We start from the raw sequence: 21,671 nt of genomic DNA, 5'->3' as shown, positions 1-21,671 counted from the left end.
GCCAAAAGGTAAGCCTTTTGCTGCTGTTCGCTCGCTGCAGCCTTAAAACACAGCGCCGCGCGGCTCCGGTGGGGAGGGGGGCCGATCCAACGGCCCCCCTCCCCACCGGCCCCGGAGCCACGCGGCGCCGCATTTTAAGGCTGCAGCGAGCGAACAGCAGCGCTGCTGTCTGCCCGCTGCAGCTTTAAAACGCGGCGCCGTGCTGCTCCGGTGGGGAGGGGGGCCGATCCGACGGCCCCCCCTCCCCACCGGCACCGGAGCCGCGCGGCGCCGCGTTTTAAGGCTGCAGCGAGCGAACAGCAGCGCTGCTGTTCGCTCGCTGCAGCCTTAAAACGCGGCGCCGCGCGGCTCCGGTGCCGGCTTACAGTGGTACCTCGCCAGACGAATTCGTCTCGCGAGTCAACTAAAAACTCGCAAAACCCTTTCATTTTGTGAGTTTTTCGTTGTGCGAGGCATTCGTCTTGCGGGGTACCACTGTATATATATATTCACACAAACACACAGGCAAGTAGGTGGAGAAGAGGGAAAGTGCTGATACTAATATAGGATAAAGGAGGTACATTCTAGGTCAGGCTTCCTCAACCTTGGCACTCCAAATGTTTTTGGCCTACAACTCCCTAGCTAGCAGGACCAGTGGTCAGGGATGATGGGAATTGTAGTCTCAAAACATCTGGAGGGCCGAGGTTGAGGAAGCCTGTTCTAGGTGAACCTGCCTAATTTGTACTTTTCAAAATAATATGAGAACTGAAACCTAGCCTTCCACACTTCTCCAAGTTTTGAAATTAATTTCTCTAGTCAAGCAAGGTGAACAAATATTACTGGAGAGTAGTGTATATCTGAAGAAGTATGCATGCGCACGAAAGCTCATACCAAGAACAAACTTAGTTGGTCTCTAAGGTGCTACTGGAAGGAATTTTTTTCATTTTTCATTTTATTTTGACTATGGCAGACCAACACGGCTACCTACCTGTTACTGGAGAGTAGTATTCATAAAATGTGTAGATTATTAAAAATCACAAATAAATTTCTGTTGTTTTCGGCTAACTTGCATTGCAAAATTGTTTATATTAAGAGAAATATGCATTGAAATGCTGATGAATTTTCATGATGACTTAAAAAAAATCACAAACTAATGCAGAAGTATGGAGAACTAAACTTAAGATTGGAAAAATGAGAAACTGCGAGAAACTGAAACAGGCAGTTTTGCCAATCCTACTTTATTTTTGTAATTCTATTTTTCTTACAGAAATAAGCACTGTGTTTTGGGGGATGAAATCCAGATATGGTTAAGAGATAGGGAGGCTTTATCACCTCTTCTGTTGCAGTCCCTGACTGGACCTCCAACACCTACAGTTTTCATGGGGCAAAAATGACTTTCATTCACTTCACTGAAAAGTTTCCTCTCCCATGCAAATTGCAAGTACAGGGTCTCCAATTGGAATCAGGACTGCAGTGGAGGCAAAGAGCTCAAGCCTCCATATTTCCCACCCCCAGGATCCCAGCTTGGGGGTGGTGTGGGGGACTCTGCTGGCTTTTTATGCCTTCTTTCAAGGAAAAATTATCATTGTCATGTGTAGTTTGGGCCCTAAGGACCACTTCTTAACTCCTACACTGAAGCTGCTTCCTATCTTTGGTAAATCTCAACACATGGAACTAGTTACTGGTAAGTAGAATTGTCCCATGCACTGTGATCTTCTATGCAGGAGACTGGTAATGTGCGACACAGTCCCTTTGGGCTTCATCGTCAGACTCCAAGCACATATTTCTCTTTACCAGGGCTCCTAAAATTTAAGCCCAAGTGAAACTCCTGTCAAAATTGAAAAGAATTACATCAGTGGAAAACAAACTGAAAAGCAAAGAGAGCAAAAAACCAACATGATACCTCTTTCAGTTCCCAGTGTGTACTCTGGTGTTTGCTTTGGATAGCAGGGCGCTGGAGAGTTCTCCACTTGGAATCTTGAAGTGGAAAGTGTTTTGATTGTTCCCGGTTGGTGCTCAAAGAGGCATCGGCAGTATCTTCCACTTCATCTGTTTGTCTCTCTTCTTCGCCCTCGGAAACACAACAACCACCTTCTTTCAGCTGAAACCCTCGGATCAACAGTTGACAGGCCTCTAAGTCAACTTCCCACACTCTTTCAAGAAGCTGGCTCCCACAGCTGAAATAAAAGCCAGAAAGAAAATAAGAACTTTGTTCGGAGACAAGAGTTCATCTCTTATGTCATGCTTTGGGAATCTCTTGTTTTATTTTGTATTTTTACCAAGATAAAAATTTAAAAAAATTATAGTTATCATAAACCAGTTTGGAAAATTTCTTTTTTTCAAAACAGTAACTGACAGATGTCAAGGGGGACCCTGCAATAGGTTGTGGGGATTCTGGCTTGTCCTCCAGAAACTACATCTATCTTGAGAATTCTGTGTTTCGTTCATTCACAGTAGCCAATCAAGCTGCACAGTAGTCTAAAATGGCCCAATTCAATTTCTTCCTGCCCACTCAATGGAGGTGGTCCAGTGTTCTATATGCACACAGAGATACACAGAAGCAGGGGATTCCACTTTCACTTCAGTCTTGGGGTATGTATGCAAAGCATGGGCCAGTCCTTGCTTGTATAGAGCTCTATGTGCACACTGGAGTCCCTCTGTGCACACCGTATCTGCAGGATTAGGCAGTTCTGTGCACAGTTGTGTCTGTGAAAGTACCACAGATTTCTGGCTCCATGGAGTCATTGGACAGCAGACTCAGCCATCTTGATTTTCAAAGGAATTAGGGAAGCTTAGAAGTATATGAGATTGCAGCCCAAACTTGCTATTTATAGCATAATTTAATTTCCTCACATTGAACCTGTGAACACAAAGTGCTTTAAAACCAAGGAACACAATTATATGTTTCAATCCAACACTTTGCTTAAGCTTCGTTTTCTTTTGAGATATGCTAATTATATCACTTAGTAATTCTCAATTCTTTAGTACAATTCTTTTTCTGATATGAAGCAGATATAAATAAACATATGTCCCCAAGAAGAATTCAGACGATACTATTTTGGGTTTGCCTGTGTGAATAACTATGGTTTAGAAAAAGAACCACTGCATCGCTACTTTGAGTCAGTAAGGCCCTTCATTTAAAGTTGGTATGCAGCTTGAGGTCTCCAAATCGCTGACTTAATCTCAGTGGGATCACAGAAATGAGGACATTCTTGAGCAGAGTCCCTTATTAATAGTCTATATTCTAGCTAATCAATATTTAAATATTTAACTCAGGCTCCTTTCTGAAATCCTGGAAGGCTGCAGCCAGTCAGCAAAATAACACTGAGGTAGATAGACCCATGGTCTGATTCAATTTAAGGAAGCTTTCTAGGCTTCTATGTGAAGGTTTTTGTACAAGCTTCCCTTGTAAAATGGGGCATAGTTGCTTAGTTTTTTTGACTGGTTGGCTAATAACTAAAAAGGGGGTTCAACTTTTCCAATAGTGAAATGTTATTTGGCTCAAACTTTGCTCACTATTATTTGACATGCTGATCACACTGGTTGATGAAAGTTAATTCACAAGAGCAGGTGTGTGAGAGGTGCATACATGCAGCAAATAGGGATGCAGGATATGCACGGAAAATCCTATTTTATGCATGACGTTAGTGCTGTCTAATCTATTGTACAGGTTTCTTACATTATATGATTTATTATTTTTAGCAAAATTCTTCCCAGAGCATCTATTTGTCCTGCAATATTCCTTAGTTTAAATATTTCAAATTTTAAAAATGGAAGTTATATTAGAATGAAAAGCAGTGCATCAAAACACATTTTATTGTGCTTCATAATTGGTTTTGATGATTAGATCTAAATTATACAGCATGCATTCGTCTTAAAAATGGTTTATTTGTCACAACTTTTAATTGGATTCTTTTATCATCTTGTAAAAAGCTTTGTGATATAAATGTATATGTATATGTGGTATGAAAGTATACAGCAGTGGGGGGAAACAGATTAACCCAGCATATTCTTGACTATAATGAGATTAATTTGGGGAGTCAAAAAACCCTGCACAATACTATTGTTATAAATGTATTTCATAACGGCTTTACAATTAAATATTGATTTTCAAAGGTATGCCTCAGAATTTCTGGGACATATTAGTTGATAAAATTGTATGAAACTGCATTTTCATTATATTCTCTCTTAAACTATTACAAGCAGTAAATTTGATACCTTTCTGCCACAATCTTTCCCAGTCATCCATCATAATATTATGACCCACATCTTTCGCCCAATCTATCATTGTCGATTTAACCAATTCATCTTTCGTATGCCACTCTAGCAACAAGTTGTACATCTTGGAAAGGTTTTTAGAGTTCAATTCGATCAGTTCTGTTTCCAGTTTTGATTTTTCCATTTGAAAACCAATTTTCTTGTCTAATTTAAATGTTTCATGAACCTGATGATATTGCAGCCAGTCGGGGACTTGACTTTTGACTTGATCATAGCTTTTTAGCTTAATTGAGTCTCCTTCTCGCTGCAATATATCCACATATCTTAGCCAGCTTGCAGACATGTTCGGTCTCTTATAGGCCTTGGCCTCCACTGGTGAAATCCATCTAGGAGTTTTTCTCTCTAACAAGTCTTTATATCTAATCCAAACCTGATACAAAGCTTTCCTAACTATATGATTCTTAAAAGTTTTGTGGATTTTTACCTTGTCATACCAAAGGTATGCATGCCAACCAAACATATTGTCATATCCTTCCAAGTCCAACACGTCCACGTTCTCCAATTTAAACCAGTCCTTCAACCAGCAAAAGGCCGCTGCTTCAAAATAAATCTTTAAATCCGGCAGGGCAAAGCCTCCTCTCTCTTTAGAGTCTGTCAAAATCTTAAATTTAATTCTAGGCTTTTTTCCCTGCCATATAAACTTCGATAGGTCCCTTTGCCATATCTTAAAACAATCCAATTTATCCAAAATTGGTATGGCTTGGAATAAAAACAGCATCCTTGGTAGAACATTCATTTTAACAGCTGCTATTCTTCCCATTAACGACAATTTCAGTCTCATCCATATTTCCATGTCTTTCTTTATCTCTGTCCACAATTTTTCATAATTGTCCTTGTACAGGTTCAGATTTTTTGCTGTGAGATTGACACCTAGATATTTTACAGTCTTAACAACATTGAGACCAGTGCAGTCTTGTAATCTTTGTATCTGCTCTAAACTCATATTTTTACTCAATACTTTGGTTTTCTGCTTATTTAGTTTGAAACCAGCTACACGTCCAAAAAGTTCAATTAATTCCAGGGCTTTGGGGACACTGCTTTCAGGTTCCTGTAGGGATAGCATCAAATCGTCCGCGAAGGCGCGTAATTTGTACTCTTTCTCTCCCACCTTGATTCCTTTTATCTGTTTCTCCATTCTTATCGTATTTAGGAGGACCTCCAGGACCGTAATGAATAATAAAGGAGAGATAGGGCACCCTTGTCTTGTTCCTTTCTCAACTTCAATTTCCTCCGATATCACACTGTTTATTATTATTTTCGCTTTTTCTTCTGTATATATGGCATTAATGCCATTTAAGAATCTTTCTCCAACTCCCATCTTTTCCAAATTCTTTTTCATAAATGTCCAAGATACATTATCAAAGGCTTTCTCTGCATCTATAAACATTAGTGCTGCGTCTGTATTTATGTTTCTTTCCAATTTTTCTAAAATGTCCACAATGATTCTTGTATTATTATTTATTTGTCTTCCTGGTAGGAAACCTGCTTGATCTTTATGAATACAGTCTTTTAGCACTCTTTTTAATCTTGTAGCTATGACATTCGCAAAAATTTTATAATCCACATTTAAAAGGGAAATTGGGCGATATCAACATTTAACTCCTACTTTATTTCAGAATTTAACACTAGCATGTTCATGTTACAGTAGCCATCTTCTGACACTTAGAAATCTTTCAAAGAGGAAATTTTATAGACCTTGCTTTTACATAATCTAACTTTTTTTAAAAAAAAAATAGCTTTCATTTCTCTATTGCATAACTGATTTCCATGTTGCCTATCCCAAATGTCTACAGTCATTAATATCATGCAAGTACAAAAGTATCCAGCCCTATGCATGCTTATGCTTTTTTCTATCATAAAAGTCAATTGGCTGTGAGTCCTGGAAGAGCTGCTCCCAGCACTGCTGGACTATTCCACCTTGCCTGGGAGGGCAGGGCCTTGACTGACTCCAGCTACAAAAGCTGAGACTGCTGAACAGACTCTTGGGTTGGAGTATTGTTTGGGGTACTGTTGGGGGGGGGTTGGGGTGCTGTTGTTATTTTATATCAATGTTTTTAGATCTTATGATTTGTGTGAAAATCGTTCAGTTATGGCTGTGTACTTTTTGATGTGATTTATTTATTATTTTGGACTACTTTTATTATATTTATTGTAATAATAATCTTTATTGCGGTCCAATGACCCATAACATGGATTCAGAATAAAATACAGATTCATACAGACAACCCCCAGGGAAGGAAGACCGAAGCGTTATTTGTTTAGTCATGGGTATGTTGATCTTTGATTCATAGGACTACTGAAAGAAACTTTGCCACGGCCACTGTGATATCAATGGACTTGTCATCCAGAAGATATTTGTTTTTTTTTTGTTTTTTTATAAAGAGTTTATTGGTTTTTACAAAACAAAGAACAACATAACACATACATCAACACAAACCCAAACACAAACCCCACAATTAAACCATAATAAAACAAATCACACCAATAATTCTTTTTCTTGTTTGCACAAAAAAAAAACTTTTCTTGTTCGAATCATTACTCGGTGACTTCCCCCGTTTTCTCTCCTTTGGTTCCAATTCTAATTTTACTTTAATAACTTCTCATCTCTGAAATTAAATCATTCAAAAATCAGAACTAAACATACTTCTTAAAATCTAATTTTTACTCCAAATAATCTATCACTTCTTATCTTATCAAATCTATTCCAAATATTACTTCATAATAATAATTAATAATACAGCTTCATAACACAACATATTACTTCTTGTATCAAATCATATCAAACATCTTCTTTCACTCAGACTGCTGCTAATAAAGAAATTCAAATATCTCTTCTCTAGTTCAAGAAACTTAAAATCTTAACACACCATCCTAATTTTATCCTTAATATATTTCACCCTATCCCTTTTCTGACCATTTTCTCTCGCCATCTCGGGGTTTCCCCCCAGACATTCCTCCATCTTACACCAAAACCATTTTTCAGAATGTCCTCTTTTCTTATAAGTCCACAATTCCAGACATAGTCTACAACAGTCCTTGCAGGGAGCATCAGGGTACACAGATCATCACATTCCAGCATCTCCGTTTCAAAATTCCGTTCATCTTTTGATTGTAGATAAATAAATCTTTTCCCCATCATTCCTGGGCTCTCACCCCAGAAATTGGATATAAATTGTCTTCCGATCCTTGGTCTCTCACCCCCACAGGACCTTTCGCCATCTCGGAGTTGCAAAAACATTGTACTTTGTACTTCGATAATTCCCTTAAGCTCCCTGCCAAGGTTCTCTTCCATTCTAGCCATGTTCAGAAGGGTCTGTTTTGTGGGATATAACTGTCTTGCGACATCCTGGTTCAGCAAAGTTAATTTCTGGTTCAACAATTCTAATTTCAAAAAAATAATCCTTTGTTCGTAAGTCAGACCAGAGTAGTAGTAAGTAGTAGTAAAATTTATTACGGACATTGGCCCATATCAGACCAGAGTCGAAAGCCAGCTTGAAAACGAAACCCAACATGGTAGAAGTGGGCATAGGGTATCAGGTTTCAATATTTTTCCGTCTTAGTCACAGTACTTTTCCATCTCAGTCACAAGACTCCGCAGTCATTTTCCCTGAAGTCAGGGCGAAAAGACCACATTCTGTCCATTTCAAGAAGAAATATTCCCACCAACTTAAGTCCCCCGAAAGGGATTCAGTCAGACTCACTTGTCAAATTCGAAACGTTATATCCATCACTGCAACAGCAGTCGCCATCAAAGCAGTTACTTTCTTTCCACCAAAGGGAGAAAAACGGGCTTCCTTTCCATCGTATCTCCCGGAGCGCCAAATGTCAAAGATAAATTCAATTGTTCTCGTACTCACGGCCAACGGGCTTCTTTTGTTTTGCTTCTGCCAGGTAGAACGATCTCGCTCATCGCGAGCGGCGGCCGCCGCTTCGCCGGTCCGGTTGGGGCATGCCTCCACAGCCATAGCGGGCTCGCCGGAGAGCCCATGCCGCGGGACGCTCGACCCACGGTTTAGCGGAGCCCTGCTTTGCGGTAGCGGGGCTCCTACCCCCGGGCCGGCCTGAGTCGCTTCGCTACCAAAGCGACCCACGACCGCCCGCGATGGCGTTCTCGCCGGAAGTCCATCCAGAAGTTATTTGATATAGTAGGCTTCAGACTGACTTGGCCGATTTGCCAATAGTGGTTTAATCAATAGTTCCCTAGCTTGATCATATTGTCCACAATGCAATAAAATATGCCTCATGCAGTCGACATCCTGAGAGCACACACAGATCCTATTTTGATAAGGGATACCTCTCAGTGTGCCATTTAACACTTCTGTTGGGAATACATTTAATCTGGCTTTGGTGAAAAGATGCCGATATGTTGGTACAGACAAATTTCTAAGATATGCAGGTGTCTAAAACTCGAACCCATAGTGAACTCCTACTGCTAATGGGCCACAGATAACATGAGATAACATGAGATTGAGATCGGAGATCACTATGTGATATGTCCTAGAGCCTTTGCCTCGGAGATTCAAGGGCGGTATCATAGCCCAGATGGTAAATATTAAGTAAATATTTGCATGTTCTAAATTACCTTGAGTATGGCTTTAATTATGGAAAGGCTACATACTAATTAAATAATGGTGGTGGTGGTGGTGATGAAGCAATAGGAAGTGAGAAATTAAATAAGCTACAATCAGAAACACTCGGGAACACACACACACAACCCAAGGACAGATATGGGCTGTGCAAGTGGTGCCCACACTGAGTCAGCTCCATTGAAATTAGCAAGTATTGCTTCTGCAGAATAACACTGCTTTAGAACCAATTCACAAGCAAGCATTCTCAAATGTACACATCATTTCTTCTTCTTCTAGAACAAGAAGGAAAGCTTTTGTGCCAAGGGATGCCTGGCTGATGCATCAGAACAGTTGTTTCATTCAGTCATCATATTGCAATCCCTTTCTGTGCCTCCATGGCTTATGTGGAGGTTCTCCACTCACTCCATATACACTTCAGTGGAGGGAACAACAAAAGGAAGCTTGCCCAGAGCTGCCATTTGCATTAAAGTGAATGGAACCACTAGTGGAAAAACACTTTGTGCAGATGAGGGCAACACACTTAGGATCAGTGTGAGCCATTTCAACATGTCACCAAAATCTGTTGTTCTCACATGCATGTAAGTAGCAGAATCCACACAGAGATTCAACAATGCTAATTGAAAACAATGCTTTATTGTTAAAAAAATTGTTTCTGTATATTGCTTTGAAAATGTATGTTGGTTGTCTGACCATGCTTTCTTCCCTTACTAATTTTTACATACCAACAATTAGTATCTTCAGTTTCATAGCCTAGAATAAACAATTACATCTGCACCCACAGAGTACAATGCATAATTGCTGAAATCTACATTGAACTCTAAAAATAGCATGACAAAATTATTCCTTTCTCTTTCCCTTAAAAGAAGGGGGACACAAACCCTGGCATCAATATCTTGCTTGAGGGCAGAGCAAACTCCTTGTATTTTATGTGAGAGTACAAATTATGTAACCACCCTTTATACTCAGTAAGGCCATTTGAGAAAATATAGGGGAAAGAACAATTTTTCTATTGCTGAAAACCAATAATGGATGTTTGATTATGGTTATTAAAAACAACATACCACATAATACTAGGCAATAACAGTCATAAAAAAGCATTTGAGCAAGAGTTAGGGATGGGAATTAGGTTGGGGTTTTATGTATTCTTTTCATCTGCCAGACATTCATTTCATCTAGGACAAAACTTTAATCATGGCCTGTCATTTTCCTATCAATGTTCAATGTCACTGTGTTATAGTTAAATTATCTCCATGGGAAACACAAAATGACAGACTGCTGTAGCTGATTGTTTTTCCTTTGATTTCTTTCTAAGGTGATGAAGATAAGCTTGCAGAGCTGACTTGTCAAAGGAAAGAAATTAACTAATTGACAAGGAAAGCAGCAAGGAGCCTTGTAAGCATGGGCGTACCGAAGGGGGGGCAGGAGGGGGCAGATGCCCCCCCCTAGAGGCCAGCTGCCCCCCCCCCCAAGCAGCCTTGAGTCCCTGGCAGGACATGGAAACGCAAACACGCTTCATGTCCCACCAACTATATATGGCTGGCGGCAGTTGCGGAGGAAGGGGGGAGCGGCAAAGCATCTGAAAGAGCTGGCTGGGTGGGGGCGCGCGCCAATCAGCACCCCCGGCAGCCGGGTGGATGGCGCAGCTGCGCCAATTGGCAGCCCCGATAGCGCTCCTTCCCTCCCAGCAAAGTGGCTGCCCGTCCCCCTCCCTCCAGGCTGACTCTCTGGCAAGCCAGCAGCTCGTGAGCAACAACACCGGCAAAGCTCCTCCGTCTCCCCCACTCGCTGCAAAGCGGCTCCCCTGGCTTTTCTGTGCTTTTATCCTGTGCTTTTCTTGGGAGGAAAACCCGCGGGGTTGACTTCCGAGTAAACCTGCTTGGAAGCCGCTTCACCCTCTGCTTTTGTCTTCCACAAAATCAACACCATTAAAGCTCCGCAGCAGCTACTTCCCACCTCCAGAAGATCCCGGTTTCAGCTGTGTATCCCCCCCCCCACCTCACCCGTCTTTCAGATAATTCTTCCTGTTACAACCCTCTGCTCAGCTCCCGTGTTTTCCGCCTATTTTATTTTGTGTGGACCCTGATGTCCTCCCGCCCCTCATCCGTACGGAAGAGATTGGGAGGGGGTTGTTTAGACTGTGAGGGTCAGGTATCGCACACAACTGCCCCGGGATTGTTGAGCGAGGCAAACTCTCCTGTACATTTGCAAAGTCGTCATGATCTCCACCTCCCTCTCCCCACCCCACCCCCTCCTAGAATCATAGATTTGGAAGAGACCACAAGGGCCATCCAGTCCAACCCCCTGCCAAGCAGGAAACACCATCAAAGCATTCCTGACAGATGGCTGTCAAGCCTCTGCTTAAAGACCTCCAAAGGAGACTCCACCACACTCCTTGGCAGCAAATTCCACTGTCCAACAGCTCTTACTGTCAGGAAGCTCTTCCTAATGTTTAGGTGGAATCTTCTTTCTTGTAGTTTGAATCTATTGCCCCGTGTCCGCTTCTCTGGAGCAGCAGAAAACAACCTTTCACACTCCTCTATATGACATCCTTTTATATATTTGAACATGGCTATCATATCCCCCCTTAACCTTCTCTTCTCCAGGCTAAACATACCCAGCTCCCTAAGCCGTTCCTCATAAGGCATCGTTTCCAGGCCTTTGACCATTTTGGTTGCCCTCTTCTGGACACGTTCCAGCTTGTCAGTATCCTTCTTGAACTGTGGTGCCCAGAACTGGACACAGTATTCCAGGTGAGGTCTGACCAGAGTGGAATGCAGTGGTACTATTACTTCCCTTGATCTAGATGCTATACTCCTATTGATGCAGCCCAGAATTGCATTGGCTTTTTTAGCTGCTGCATCACACTGTTGACTCATGTCAAGTTTATGGTCTACCAAGACTCCTAGATCCTTTTCACATGTACTGCTCTCAAGCCAGGTGTCACCCATCCTGTATTTGTGCCTTTCAATTTTTTTTGCCCAAGTGTAGTACTTTACATTTTCCCCTGTTAAAATTCATCTTGTTCGCTTTGGCCCAGTTCTCTAGTCTGTTAAGGTCATTTTGAAGTGTGATCCTGTCCTCTGGGGTATTAGCCACCCCTCCCAATTTGGTCATCTGCAAACTTGATCAGGATGCCCTCAAGCCCATCACCCAAGTCATTGATAAAGATGTTGAATAAGACTGGGCCCAAGACAGAACCCTGTAGCACCCCACTAGTCACTTCTATCTAGGATGATGAGGAGCTATTAATGAGTACCCTTTGGGTTCGGTCAGTCAGCCAGTTACAAATCCACTGAATGGTAGCATTGTCTAGCCCGCATTTTACCAGCTTCTTTACAAGAATATCATGGGGCACCTTGTCAAAGGCCTTGCTGAAATCAAGATAGGCTACATCCACATCTGTCAAAAAATGAGATCAGATTGGTCTGACATGACTTATTTTTCAGAAACCCATGCTGACTTTTAGTGATCACGGCGTTCCTTTCTAGGTGCTCACAGACCATTTGCTTAATGATCTGCTCTAGAATCTTTCCTGGTATTGATGTCAGGCTGACTGGGCGGTAATTGTTTGGGTCTTCTCTCTCCCCCCTTTTGAAAATAGGGACAAAATTTGCCCTCCTCCAGTCTGCTGGGACTTCGCCTGTTCTCCAGGAATTCTCAAAGATTATTGCCAGTGGTTCTGAAATCACCTCTGCCAATTCTTTTAATACTCTTGGATGTAGTTCATCTGGCCCTGGAGACTGTACATCTAAACTAGCCAAGTATTCTTGTAAACTAGTTAGCTGAGTTGGTTTTCCTTGTCTGGGTGTTTTGTACCTCAAAGGTTGTCACACTTTACAAAGCGGGCAGTCTTCTGTCTTGCTGAGTTAGTTTTTAAATCAATTATTTCAGAAGGTCCAGTCCCTAAAAAAAGCTCAACAACCCCCCAAAACTGCCAGATTTTAATTCTGAAAGTAGATCACAGTTGGCCACCCCTGGTATAAGACATGTAACTAGAATAAAAATAAAAATAAAAAAATCAAGCAAATAATTGTAATAACTACCGTAATAAAGCACTGCTATAATTATATATAATTTTCCTAAAATTTTGGTTTCATTCGCCTTTCCGTGCTGAAACGTCACAACCTGAATGACCATGGCTTGCCCCCCCCTAGTTTTGATCCTGGGTACGCCCCTGCTTGTAAGAGCTTGCTTTCTAATTGGTTTATTTTACACACTGTATCTTTTTAAAGGGATATTATCTAGTGTATAATGTACAGAATTTGTTTACAGAGAGCTATTCTAATGCTCCCATGAGAAGTACAAATGAGACCTGCAACAAAATGTTGCAGAGTAGAATGCTCCTATTCAGAGTTTTGGCCACCCAGTGCATCATGCCCTTTTCCAGGATATTCCATGAAACTCTCCCACCCCATTTTCTGCTCCCTCACAGATAGTTAGTGTTCTGTGGCTGCTAAGCATTGTTGTACTTCTGAAACTTTGGAACTCTCTCAAATCTGCTGATTTCTTGCTCTTGTATGTGGACCGTACATAAGAATAATCACTCTGAGAAAGAATTTGCTATTAGCATAAAACACAGGTGAGACGATCTCTAGCCTGTGGACCTAACTAGGCAGGGCGTGGGTCCCAATTTAGCCCTTGGGACTGTTTTTCCCCACACCACACCCATGTGCCTGACACCTGACATCAGGAGACAGTCACAAAGACACTGATGGGAGCTTAAAGTGAGCTCCCAGTTGTTCTTTGGATCACTGATGGCACGAATCAGCTGAAAGTGAACCACACTAGGATCAGCTGCACTGGGAAGTTCCCCATTGGTGTGCCTTCAAAGAGGCTTTCTGCATCCACCAATTAGCTGACAGTAAGTCCCTTTGAAGTTCCTTTGCAGGTGTAGTTTGCATTCAAACCATACCTGCAAGTGGACATTTTTTGTTTCCAGAAAACTTGCTGGTTTGCAGAGGAAAAATGTAGGCATGGTTTGAATCCAAAGTACACCAATCAACTGTTAGAGCAAACCCCTCTGAAGTTATTGCCTGATATTATAATAATGTCAGGGAGCCCTGCCCACCTCTCTAAATTGACATGTGCGGAGTAAGGGAGGTAAGGCTCTGGCCTGCCAGATCCAGTCTCCTACTTCTGATGTGTGGGTTTCTTTTCCCTCTCCACAAAACACTGTACTGCAAATAATTTTGCAACACGGTTGTAAGAGATGGGATTTTGGGTAACATAAGGTTAGCACGAGATCATTTTCACAGCTTTGTTTTGCTATACAGTCGTACCTTGGTTCTCGAATGTAATCCATTCCAGAAGTCCGTTCGACTTCCGAAAACGTTCAAAAACCAAGGCACAGCTTCCGATTGGCTGCAGGAGCTTCCTGCACTCAAGCGGAAGTTGTGTCAGACATTCGGCTTCCAAAGAACCACTGTAGTTCCGCTGACAAGCTCAAAAAGTTCAACATATCATTTGATTCCTGGAATGAAAGTGTTCAGAATACCATCAATGCATAGTGTTGCAGTGTGCTGTGTTGATGCGCCTTGGCTTTTCATACTCTGCAAAGCCGAGCTACGTCTGGAGTCCAGAAGCTATCTGCCCAGCAGCCATATTATTTGCTAAAGTTAATGCATTGATAGCTGAAACAGTTCCAACAGCCCTTACCTTGGAACCAAGCCTGGGCACCCTACAATTCATTGACTGGGTGCAGCTGGATACAGTTGACCCTTCAACTTTGTGCAAATTCTCCTTCAGCATTTTGCAGCAGCAGCATGCCTCACTCATGCATCCTGTGTATTGCTGCATTGTCTAAAAATGTGCCCTTTCACCCAAAACTATGTGTTGCGAATTTGGCACATCTCATGCAAGAAGGGGAAATGTCAGGTGCCGCCCAGCAGCACTTTGGATCTTCACAATGACATAAGGGAGAAAAAACATACAGTGGTACCTCGGTTTACGAACTTAATCTGTTCTGGAAGTCTGTTCTTAAACCGAAACCCTTCTTAAACCAAGGCACGCTTTCCCTAATGAGGCCTCCCACCACCAGTGCCCTTCCACTATTCAGAGTCTGTTCTTAGACCGAGGTCAAGTTCTCAAACTGGGACACTACTTCCGGTTTTGCGGAGTTCGTAAACCAAATTGTTCGTAAACAGGACTGTTCTTAAACTGAGGTACCACTGTACTTGGGTTTCACAAATGAGAATAAACTCACATCCCAAAGCACTATGTCTTAAGCAATCAGTATTTCTTAGGAGATCAAAAACCAAAGATAAAAGAGCACAAAGCTCAACTCAGTAGCCTGAATAAAGCTAACCTTGCACCAATTTTAAATAATACAAAGTTAAACAAAAACTGGGGTATTGTGCATTGCTACTTCATAAATTTCAAAGGGCACTGTCAAGGACAATGAGTCCCAAAAACCAACTTCTTATATTGATTTTTTTAAAAAAACCTGTATCATTGCCAAGAATGTATAAGCTGTATAGATTTTCTAGCTCTGAGATGCTTTCCCGTGCTCTTTCTTTATTTTTCAAAGAATCAATGATGCCAGTGCAGTATTCATGATTTCTAACACTGGCAGTGCTAAATTCGTTAATAAACAAAACAAAAGGCTTGCAGTCCTTTGCTCCACCCTGCAAAGTCTTCTGGGTTGGGCAGTAACTGTAGGAGTTGAAGAGAGGTGGCCCCATCCATTCTAAGAGGCAAGAGCAGAGTATCAAAAGGTTGTTGTAGATCTCACAATGTCTGGGAGACTCTCAAGTTAATGATGGCCTTTTTCCTGGGATCAGTCTAGCCAGTCCTTCAATTAACCTGTGTACCTGAAGCTCTGCACAAAGGTCAGGGGGCCCCTGTAGCCTTGGAATGAAAGCTTCAGGTCACACCTGACCTCCCAAATGAAAACTGAATACCTAAAAATATTGAAAGACTGCATCATCCAGGCTGAAGCTACCCCATTGTTGGTACAAGTTTCCAAAAGCATGGAGGTTACTGGCAAAGGTAGTCCTTGCAGGTGAGGCCAAAGTTAATAGATGGCCCTATCCACTTCTATCTGCTAAGGTTCTGTCAGCTCCTGGTGCACCCAAGACTAGATCTCTGCAGGCCAGTGAGGGCCCCAGGTTTGAGGAAACCAGGGCAAGATTCCCTCAGGGAGCCTCACGTCACATTCAGGATGGTAGAATTGGGAGGGTCAATTTTTCTTTCTTTCCCTGCCCCCCAAACAAAATTAATTGTTCCCTGTTGGGAACAGACCCTGTACTTTCTCATGCATGTTGTCAGTGTACTGCCTCCAGTTTGCTTATTGTCTTTTAAAAAAGGTTTTGAAGAAAGGTTAGAAAAAGGATGGGCCTCTTCTCCACCATCTGCTCAGTCAATCCCTTCCTCCTTATCAGGTAGTGGCAGCCCCCACAACATCTGAAGAGTCCACTCTTTTGGTTCTCAGAGCACTTCTGGGCGCATGTCGGGTTGGAGACACTCTGGGGAATGAAAGATGGAGAACACAAAGGGAGTTGGAGGTGAGGACCCCAGAACTGCACCTGGCAGTCTGGCCCTAGTAGTCCCACTACTGCTGTCTCGTTCACCACCAGCAGCATGTTTTGCCAGGAATATAATTTCAGGCTTGCCATGACAGAGGTTTATACTCATTCCATTACTTGAGCTGACTGGGATGATTAACCACATGTACTATGTGTGACGTAAATGGCATATCCAAACAGCAACCTCTTCAAAAATCACTACCATAGAAGTCAAGAACAGATAAAGGCAGTTGGGGGCCTGGGTACAGTTCCCAAAATAGGGTGCTCTTCCCCAGAACAGGAAAGCATAAAAAAGAAATATTCATGTAAGACCAAAATTGGGAACAAAATTGGGCCTTACTAGTGAATAAGGCGCACTGCAATCTTTGCTGGTAACGTTCCATGTAGTTCAAGAGAGACAAAGAGTTGCAGGAACTGCTTGCAAAAAAAGGAGGGTAGCCAAACTGGGGGTCTCCTGGGTTAATCAGATTTATTTCAAACTAATTAAATTAACTGTTGCTCCTTAAAGAATCCAAATAATACAGGGAACCACCATATGCTGGCTATTTTAATGGCCCACTACTGTCAACTCTAACAGAGTTCTCTTGGGGCTAAGGCAGATGTCTCTTCTGATTCTGCTACCTAGGAACCATTAACAAGGGATGTCGGACTGTCAAATGTGACGTCTCATATGTTCCAACTGCTCAACCATTTAGCCATGGCCCCTTTAATCATTTAGAGAAATACAAGATTAAGTAAAAGATACCATGTAACCGAAATGCGTGCTCATTTCATAAATCTGAATGTAAGCTCTCTTGAAAAAAATTACACCCCTTATGCCTTACACACACCATCTTGTTTCAAAATTAAGCACTGTTGCCACATGCTCATGAACTGACAAGTGCACTTGTTAAATTAAACAAAGATGAAGTTGAATAGAAATAATGAAGACAAATAGTGAGGAATCAGTTAAATGGAGGGGCATATTCATTTTCAAAGCACCAGGGTACTGCATCACTGTCAGTCTTTAGCAGCAATGCAAACGTATATCACAGCGTTGGAGCATATTAAACCCTGTATTCATTTATACTCCCACTTTCCAAATTCTAAAACAGAATAAACAAGTAAGGCTCCTTTGTGCGTTGTCAATAGTTATCATCCTTCAAAGATTTCTATCTGGGAATTAAGAAGAGCGACTAAATGTGCCCCGCTCCCTCCTCTGCCTGCTTTCTTTCTTTGAGATTTGGAGTACAGCATAATCACATTAAATTCTTCAGCTCAAAAAAAGAAGTGATATTTATGGTGACTGACACAAATAAAAAAGTAGTTTGGAGCCTGAGGCAACTGTGATAAGGGATTTTGGACGAATCACCATGTGGCCTGTGAGATATAATAGAATGCTATTACAGAATATAGAGTGGATACTGATCTCTCTGTGGTATCTAATGTGCTTGTTGCTGTCTTCGAGTTAGGAATAGCTTGGACGCAACTATTATTATCATCATAATCACTGAATTTACACCTCCCTGTCCTAAATGTTATTGAGGGTAGCCTTTAACTAGTCTTGCAACAATTAAAATGGAGTGGCATAAACCAGGGGCTGAGAAGACACTAACAGGTACTGGAGTTTGAGACAGGAGAGGGGACCAGGGATTTGTGGGGACCTGTCCAACCAAGAAGCAAGAGTCAGATGCAGGGAAAGCTTAAGAACGGGAGAGTAGAGCATAGGAGGGCTTGACAGAAGAGGCCAGAAGGGCCAGGTGCTTCCCCACCCTCTCCTGCACCACTGTCTCCCAAAACCAGGAGATTGAAGAGGAAAGAGGTTGAATGGTCATCTGTCATGTACTCTAGTTGAGATTCCTGCATTTCTAGAGATTGGACTAGATGACCCTCAGTGTGATTTAGATGACAGGACACCATGCTACTAAGCATAGGTCAATATTAGGGAACCTGCTGCCTTCCAAATGTTGCTGGCTTACAACTCCCATCATCCCTGGCCACCGCTTTGCTGGTTGAGGGTGATGGGAGGGTCAGGACTTGCATGGTGACTTTCCTATAAAGACACATGTTTCATTACAGAGTCTAGGCCCTTCGAAACTATATACTGTAGCATCTGAGGAACTTTATAGAAATCATAAATACTTAGATTATCCTGTTATAAGAGCAACACAACACCAAGTGATAAGCCTTTTAAGAGGCAACCAAAGCCTTGAGGGAAACACCAGAGCTCTTCAAAGCTGGAAGATTAAACATTAATCTCAGCAACGGCTCAGGAGGGGGGAATAAGCAAATGTTCTGAATAAGGATTAACATAACAATGACATTGTTTTCTTGCTTTCTATTTTTGGATCTGGAATAAAAAGATGAGAATTCTTCATGATCTCCAAAGTTCTTCATAATCAAACAGGGAATTGCTTAATGATATGATACAACCAATGAGCCATGGCTAAGTTTATCTGAAATATGCCATGTGCAAGATCAATAGGAGGATTTTCTGCCACCGGATGTTATGTGGATACTCATTCACAAGGAATAGAGCAGGCATTTTTCAACCTTCTGCTAGTGTGACATTGGAAGGAGAGCCCTTCCACATCAAGCCTGACACTGTCTTAAAAGGGAAAACAGGCAGCATCAGATGGCATGCCCAGCCCCACCTGCCTGCCACAGGACTTATCAATGTAGATGGACAGGCAAATGCACAATTTAAACTAGGCACAGGCTGCATCAGTGCCAGAAGAGTGAAATACACATGTATGTAGACTGGTGCTGTGAACCAAAAGTGCTCCCCCATGCCTATTCCTTTTCTTAACCAGCATAATGTCACTCAAGCTGACAAGGATGTTTTGACAAAATAAAAAATAAAAAAAATCCTTCCAGTAGCACCTTAGAGACCAACTAAGTTTGTTCTTGGTATGAGCTTTCGTGTGCATGCAGACTTCTTCAGAAGTTTTGGTGTAGTCTTAAATGGAGATCCACTAACTCCAGAGCTTGCTGACTCTGCTTCCTGAATGCTATGAATCAGAACAATTTCCACACAGTCCCCCCCTCTCATTTCACCTCAATACTGAAGCAATCTACTTTGCTTCTCTAGTTATGTGTGGGAAATGCCTTGCAGTCCTGAAGTCCCATTCTACCTGTGACATAGTCCACATTTCGGAATGATTAAAACAATCCTCAAGCCTCCCTGATATAAATTAATGTACAGTGAAAACTGAAGAAAAGCAGACAAAAGGGAAAAGTAGAAGAGTAGAGAGCAAGACCAGCTGGTTGGCTTGCAGTATTCTTTAAGCTTCTGATAGGAAGGGCAAGCTCGCAAGTCCAGACACACTTCACAAGGCTACCATTTTAGGTGTGTAGTCCACAATCTTCACTTCACAGAGAAAGGGTTTGTGGTTTCCATATATGCCTGCCATAATATATGGTTTTAATTGATTGTTTCTGCATTACTGTTCTAAACCTCTCTGATATTTTTTTTTTAATGAACAGCGGTATAAAAATATTTTTAGTAATATATAAATAAGTCCCTCCATTGAGACTGGCCTCACATTTTTTAGAACACTACACTGAAAAATCTTGAGACTTTTGACCTTTCAACCCATTTTTTGAAAACAAAGTTTCATTTTCTCATATTTTAAAAAGAGACCATTAACTAAATAAAGTTACAATAATTTGACATGTTATCCCAAAAAGCCTTCTAAGTCCAAACCAGTCCTTTGCATTATAGTGGTGGGGCTAGGGGAGTAGACAGAATAGTCATCAGAGATATTATAGAATCATAGAATCATAGAGTTGGAAGAGACTACAAGGGCCATCCAGTCCAACCCCCTGCCAAGCAGGAAACACCATCAAAGCATTCCTGACAGATGGCTGTCAAGCCTCCGCTTAAAGACCTCCAAAGAAGGAGACTCCACCACACTCCTTGGCAGCAAATTCCACTGTCGAACAGCTCTTACTGTCAGGAAGTTCTTCCTAATGTTTAGGTGGAATCTTCTTTCTTGTAGTTTGAATCCATTGCCCCGTGTCCACTTCTCTGGAGCAGCAGAAAACAACCTTTCTCCCTCCTCTATATGACATCCTTTTATATATTTGAACATGGCTATCATATCACCCCTTAACCTTCTCTTCTCCAGGTTAAGGGGTGATATGATAGCCATGTTCAAATATATAAAAGGATAATATATTGTACAATATATTGTACAGCATAAGTACAATATTGTACAACATAAGGTAACAAATAAAAAATGATATATTTTCTAAACATTTTAAAGATCCCATCCTTCCTTTACCTTTGCAGTTTTTCCTCCAGCACTTCCATGTACCTGACAATATCTTCCTTCAACTTCTTCTCTATAAGACAGAAACAAAGTTTGTGTCATTTAGGGAGGACCCCATATCTTATAGCAATTATTTTGAAGAGAGAATTTTGCTTATTTTTGCATCATAGAAAAGCAAAAGTTTAATTAGGCTTTCTTCCTTTTGGATTTCAGACCACAACCATCAATCTAAAATTAAACAAATCTATTTTAAATTAAACAAATCAAATTTTGTTATAGAGGGAAGTCAGAGGGAGATGAAAAGTAAAAAAGTAAAGATTGTGATAATTACACAGTAGCAGAAGGGGAGGCTGGTGCTCCAGCAAGAGTGAACCATGCTGACCTCATCCACTCAACCCTTCCCTTCTCACACCCAGTAACCAACCCACCCACTGGGAGGCTGGTGTAATGGACCCATCCTACTAGGTAAGTCTCTTCTGTACTAACTTCCCGTCTGTGCTATCCTTGTACTTTGACTCACATGAAATTTCAATGGAATCCCATCTCAAGTTCAAATTTAGCAGTAAAAGAAGACATTCAACTACCCCTATGAGATAGAAGAACTAAAAATACATTGAAAGAAGAGTTGTATTTGTTCACATTTAAAAACCAGTATCCACCTCTCTTGCTCTGAAGATCAGTGTGCTTTTTAAAGTCAATTTTAATTAAAAAGTACCATGCAGAGGAAATAAACCAGTTCTACAATGCACATACGGTACCACCTTCTCATATGAAGAGAGAGTGCCGAAATTTCACCCTAGGTGTCCAAGTTACAATTCTGACATTCCCTCCACTAGACCCCAAATACCTCCTGGCATTAGAATTTCTGAAACCGATTCACACATGGGCCAAGAGTGCTGCATGTACACACCTTCCCCATTCACACATTAATATGAGCTGGCATGTACACACAGACATTCCTACAGAAGCAGACCACTTTCTGCTTGCTCTCTCTGGCTAAGGAAGTTGGGCTTCACTTATGATGTATCTCCACCCACTTTTCATGGCAT

The 21,671-nt window shown here is 41.6% G+C and overlaps 1 protein-coding gene across 3 annotated transcripts in view; it reads right to left on the bottom strand.

Annotated features, from left to right (window-relative positions):
- DISC1 (DISC1 scaffold protein) overlaps positions 1 to 21,671 on the bottom strand; it is a 181,189-nt gene that overhangs the window by 27,358 nt on the left and 132,160 nt on the right. For all 3 annotated transcript variants that reach the window (XM_033144276.1, XM_033144277.1, XM_033144278.1), the window contains exons 9-10: positions 20,635 to 20,695; positions 1,883 to 2,156 (exon numbers count right to left, since the gene is read on the bottom strand). In XM_033144276.1, the coding sequence (XP_033000167.1) occupies positions 1,883 to 2,156; positions 20,635 to 20,695 (335 nt within the window). The remainder of the gene's footprint in view (positions 1 to 1,882; positions 2,157 to 20,634; positions 20,696 to 21,671) is intronic.

This window comes from Lacerta agilis, chromosome 3, assembly GCF_009819535.1.
Source record: "Lacerta agilis isolate rLacAgi1 chromosome 3, rLacAgi1.pri, whole genome shotgun sequence".
In the NCBI taxonomy this organism is placed as follows: Eukaryota; Metazoa; Chordata; class Lepidosauria; order Squamata; family Lacertidae; genus Lacerta; species Lacerta agilis.
The sequence above is the reverse complement of the archived record's forward strand: the minus strand, read 5'-3'. Positions and strand labels throughout refer to the sequence as shown.